At 40.3% G+C, this 5,643-nt stretch overlaps 1 protein-coding gene across 2 annotated transcripts in view; it reads left to right on the top strand.

Annotated features, from left to right (window-relative positions):
• Positions 1–2,638, top strand: part of LOC119568376 — a 16,764-nt gene extending 14,126 nt beyond the window's left edge. For both annotated transcript variants that reach the window (XM_037916848.1, XM_037916847.1), the window contains 4 exons: positions 1–227; positions 752–925; positions 1,295–1,530; positions 1,906–2,638. The exon at positions 1–227 is cut by the window's left edge and continues 25 nt beyond it. In XM_037916848.1, the coding sequence (XP_037772776.1) occupies positions 1–227; positions 752–925; positions 1,295–1,530; positions 1,906–2,090 (822 nt within the window). In that variant the 3' untranslated portion in view covers positions 2,091–2,638. The remainder of the gene's footprint in view (positions 228–751; positions 926–1,294; positions 1,531–1,905) is intronic.
• Positions 2,639–5,643: the final 3,005 nt, after the last annotated feature.

Consider the following 5,643-nt stretch of genomic DNA (forward strand, 5'->3'; position numbering starts at 1 on the left):
GCCGTCTGTGGCCCCGCCCTGTACTACTACCACTGGGACGCCGCCGACCGCCTCATCGAGTGGGTCGAGGCCTTGCGGGCGATGGGCGTGGCCAAGGTCTTCCTGTACGAGACCGACGTCCCGCCCAGAATGATCCGGGTCCTGCGCCACTACGAGAAGGGCGACTTCGTGCAGGTGCTGCCGTTCACGTACCCGCCGCCCTACTCGAACCACCCGGCGATGCGCAGGTCGGTGCTGCCTCCTGCTCCTCCTCCTCCTCCTGGGCGTTGATGGGCAGTCTGTTTTGCTTCTAACACCCCCTCCCCCCCTATGTGCAAGGAATGGCCGGGGTTACCATCCACTGGCGGGCGGTGTGGGAACTGAACGCGGGTCAGCGAGATTGCTAGCGGTCTCCTCTGGCAGTCTTGCTGACCTGCGTTCAATTCCCGCACCGCCCGACGGTGGATAGTAACCCCGGCCATTCCTTCCTCACAGGGGGTAATTTAGAAGCAAAACAGGCAGCCTGTCAAATGTAATAAATGGAATTAAGTAGATTATTTATTTATCTATTTGTTTATTGTCATATTTACGCTTCGATGGGGGCTTCTCACTTCCGGCCTGTGGGGCTGAGAGTACGGGGTGGGGGTGGGGGGAGGGGCAGATACTTGGAAACGATGGATTTTGTTCATAGTTCTGCTAGAGAAAAGTGTGGTCATTAACTCTTCCCTCTTCCTCCACCCTCTCCCTCCCCTCATACCCTCCCCACGCACAGGCTCTGGGCGAGCTCCGAGACCAAGAAGATGTACGCACTCGAGAACATCTATTTCAGCGACTGCGTGTTGAGGCACATGCACGAATACCGTTTCATCGCCCACTTTGACACGGACGAGATGCCTATCCTGCTGCGCCACGAGACTCTGCCACAGCTGGTTGGCGACCTGCTCAGGTGGGGCCCCAGTAGATATAAGTGTTTATAAGTACCTGGGCACGGATACTCTGGTATTTTGTTGTGGAGTATCTTCATATAAGTTTCTATAAGCACTTAAACACGAAAGCCCTAGTAATTTACAGTCAGTGAACTAAGTATAAGTATCTGTAAGTACCCTGAGACGAATAGTATTTTGTATTATTTAGTGTTTTGTTTTTATTACTTTATTTTGTGTTTATGTGACTATTGGACATTTGCGTGACTGCGCTTTCGTGACTGTGTCTGTATTATTGTGTGTATTGTGCGTGTTGCATCAGATGATATGTGTCTGTGAGTAAAAGCAACAAAATGAGAGAACGACTCACCCTTTCCCTCGCCCTCCCACAGGTCCTACCCGGGGTTGGTCGTCCCTGCCTTCGCTCTGCAGTCGAACTTATTTTACGACGACCTCCCCCCCACAGAGGAAGCCCAAGATATCCCTACCACCCTGTGGGTCCTCAGACACACGCTTAGGTTCAAGAAGGACGAGCCCCAGGACACGAGAAACACGAAGCCCATTTTTGACATGGACGTGACTCGAGGGGCCTTTTCCCACGCCCAGGTCACCTGCGTCGATGTCATTGGTAAAGACGACTTTTTCTCTCTTTTGTCTTTGCAATATTCGGGATTTGCGTATAAATCTATACTATTTTGGTGCTAATTCATTGAGCTCTGTGTATAATTCTTTTTTTATCTCATTAATTTCTTTGTTTGTTTTGCATTCCTCGACTAATTTGAATGGCCAACCAGTATCTGTAAAGAAATCTTTCTAACCAATACACATATGCTATTCTGATGTTTTACTTGTTTTTTTTTTCATTTGCTACTTGTCTGTCATTATAACAAATTCACGTTTCATGTTTAAGATCACTGTTCAAATGCAATCAACAAATATCCAAATTTCTATACATGCCACACGAAAATGCTTTCAGAATATAAAATAAGTATATTTTCTACAGGTCTTTGTCCCTACCATTACCAAGTGGTAAACTCGACCACGGCATACGTTGGGCACTTCAGAAAATCCTGCAAAGAGAAATGCCAGGACAAAAATCTATTGAGGACGGAGACGGCACATCTTCGACACAAAGACACGATAATCAGAGCTGTTACTTCAGTTAGGGAAAAGTTACATATGAATTAGTTCGGTCTTAGTTTTATCCAGGGACGTTATTTATCCAGGGACGTTAGTCTTCATTCAGCCTTTACTTCAACAGTGAATGTTATACTCGCTTCATCTACTCAGATAAATAATTTTAGACATAGTTCAGGTTTGGCATTTCGAAGTTAACACCAGCCGTCAGTCTTTAAACTTGAATGTTGGAACTTCATTTAGTAGATTTGGCCCAGGCTTAACTCTAAGAAATAAAATTAGACGTGTGTGTGTGTGTGTGTGTGTGTGTGTGTGTGTGTGTGTGTGTGTGTGTGTGTGTGTGTGCGTGCGTGCGTGCGTGCGTGCGTGTGTGTGTGTGTGTGTGTGTGTATTTAGTCTTAGCTTTGAAATCAGCATCAGACTTTGTTTAACCTTAGCATTTAAGACGGGCCAGAGTCTTGATTCTAAGAAATTATGTAACTTCCTGAAACATCCAGGCTACAGCAGCAGTTTATAGAATAGGCTGAATTCCTCTGCGAATAGTGTAGCGAGTTGTTCGTTTGTTGATTCGTGATGTGAAATTACATATAAAACCCATCTGTAATGTTTATTATCCCAGTGAAATGGCAGGAATGCATTGCATCTTCACTTCTACAGAAACGGTCTTAAAAGGTAACTGAAGGATGACAACTTCTAGAGCCGGGAATGATTATGAGAGAGAGTTTGTTTCTTCCATCCTTTTGTGTTCCTGTGTTTGTTCCCTGCTTCTGTGTTCTCTTTTTTGTAGAAAAGGAATCGATGAGAATGAATTTCTCCGGTTTCGAATATATCTTCGTCAGAAATATGTATTTCTGACGAAGATATTTTCGAAGACGCTTAAAAGCATGTCTTGTGTTGTAAATAAATTCATTCTCATTTTCATTCTTTTCTACATTTGTATTTGCTTCTTCTTCTTTCTTGTGTTTGTTCCTTCCTTCTCTGTTCCTGTGTCGATGATTGCCTCGGGGATGAAATTTACTCCCCCGGTTTATTGTGACATTATTTTTGTACTGGAAATTACATACCCTTGTTCCTTCACTCCTTATCGGCGATAAGATAAGGAAACAGACCGCTGCTACACACGCCGCAGATACCAATACTGCGAGAATAGTCTGCGCAAGCAGTAGTTCAAACATGCATTGGTAACAGAGAAAAAATAAATAATTACCAGTTAACAACAACGTTATTCCTGTTCCATGCTATAATTAAAGCATCAGTCATATCGTTACTCATGCAGGATGTGGTAATCCGAGGTGTATCATGAATAAGTGATGAAAATTAGATTGGAGATACAAAGACCTTGTGGATTGTCAATATTCTTAGCGCTAAAATACTATCATTTGGACCTAAGTATCCACCGAAATATATATACATGTATATATGGATATATATATATATATATATATATATATATATATATATATATATATATATATATATATGTATATATATATATATATATATATATGATTTATATATATTATATGTACACACATATGTACGTATATGTGTGTTTGTGTTCCTGTTTATTGGAACAGAAAAATACAAACGTTATTTTGATATGGTTAAGCTACTCTCGTTTTTAAATTTACGTACAGTATTTTACATAAGTAATTTAAAATGTTAGGTTACAGTAACAAACACCCGTGACATTTTAGAAGAGAGAGTATCACTTCATAGTCCATTCTCTTCAGTAACGATAATATTAGGGGAGCCTCTGTTAGATATAGTACTATAACTTCATTATTCAGTGCTCCCCACCCCCACCCCTGATCCATGATGGTTTAAAGTCGTGAAATATTGATAAAACACAAATTACTGTTGTGTGTACATACTGTTCAAATCACACGCACTCACACAGAAATAACAGAATCTGGTGTGTAAGAAAAATACATTTTCGCACAACTATAATAAATTATGAAAAATAGAAAAAAAGTTTATATTTTGATGACCCCACATACTGTCAATCAAAACCTCAAACAGTATTCTAGATATGCATGCGTGAGTGAGCATATATCTTTATAGTGTGTTTTCCTCATGTGTGTGTATGTGTGTGTGTGTGTGTGTGTGTGTGTGTGTGTGTGTGTGTGTGTGTGTGTGTGTGTGTGTGTGTGTGTATAATATATACATGTAATGTATTTAGACATCCTTAAATGCATAAATATTTATGCATACATGTCCATACACACCCACCCACATATGAGTGTGTGTGTGTGTGCGTGTGTGTACATAGTATATATGCACACACATATACATGTGTGTGCATATATGTGTGCATGTATGTATATATATATATATATATATATATATATATATATATATATATGTGTGTGTGTGTGTGTGTGTGTGTGTGTGTGTGTGTGTGTGTGTGTGTGTGTGTGTGTGTGTGTGTGTGCGTGAATAGGTAGTCCAACACAGTCGTGAAGAATTTCATGATTATTAGACGCTCGAAAGTAAATTTAATCTCCATCATCAATACTGCCAAAAAGAATGAATGGAAAAGACAGTTAGACAATAGTAATTAAAGGTTTCTGATTCTGAATTCAAAGGTGTACAGACAAACACTTGTAAATACGAAAACGTAAAGAATAACAATATATACAGAGGCGGAATATGCAAATGAAAACATAAAATAATCATATAATATAAGCATAAAAGTAAAATAGAATAACATGTACATAAACTATAACAACCAATAAGGTAAAATTAACCAAAAGTGGGTGACTGGCAGGGAAGGTCTATTGGAGGAATAAGGTGGTTGCGGTGGTTGTATGGTTTAGCTCAAGTTGCATCTTCTGTATAAACAGGGATTCTGAGATGATAAGGTCAAGGCGGGAGGGGTGTGAGGATAGAATACTAAAATCTGACAGAGTGTGGGTGAAGTTGGGAATGTTCTCTTATTGCGGAGAGAAATGGTTTGCTCAGCGGAAGGCCAGTGCTGCAGGGTTTGCCTTTGTGTTCTAGGATGCGGTGTCGTAACCATCGTGAGGTAGACCCCACGTAACGAGCAAGGACAGGTGAATAAGTCAACTACATTAGAACACATGTCAGTGTTACATCTCAATGGTTGTTTTAGAAATTTGGCAATATTGTTAGTGAAGACAAAAGTGAATTTAATTTGGGGGTAATTAATTTGTAACAGTGATTTTAATTGCTTCCCAATTTGAAAAATTTAAACTATCCATATAAGGTAGTTTTCTTGATTTTATCATATAAAAGCAATGGATATCCGTTAGTTATGAAGAAGAAAAAATCGTCATGGAGAGTTGAACTTTAGCTACACAGGTTATAGGCTCGAGTGATTAGAGTACTGATGCTGTTGATTTTGTATAAATGTGGAATGTAAATGAGGAAGTGAAGTCCGAGACCAGTGAAGGTTGGCTTTCGGTAAATGCTTGTATGAAATGTGCCATTGTTATAGGTGATTAGCGTGTCCAAGAACGGTAATTGATTGTTTTACTGCATCTCGCAGGTAAATTTGCTGCTCGGTTGGTTCGAGTTGAGACATTTCAGAAAAAGGGTTATGTATAATGGGTGTTGAAAAGGAGAAAGGTATCATCGATGT

The sequence above is a fragment of the Penaeus monodon genome, chromosome 43 (assembly GCF_015228065.2).
Source record: "Penaeus monodon isolate SGIC_2016 chromosome 43, NSTDA_Pmon_1, whole genome shotgun sequence".
Lineage (NCBI taxonomy): Eukaryota > Metazoa > Arthropoda > Malacostraca > Decapoda > Penaeidae > Penaeus > Penaeus monodon.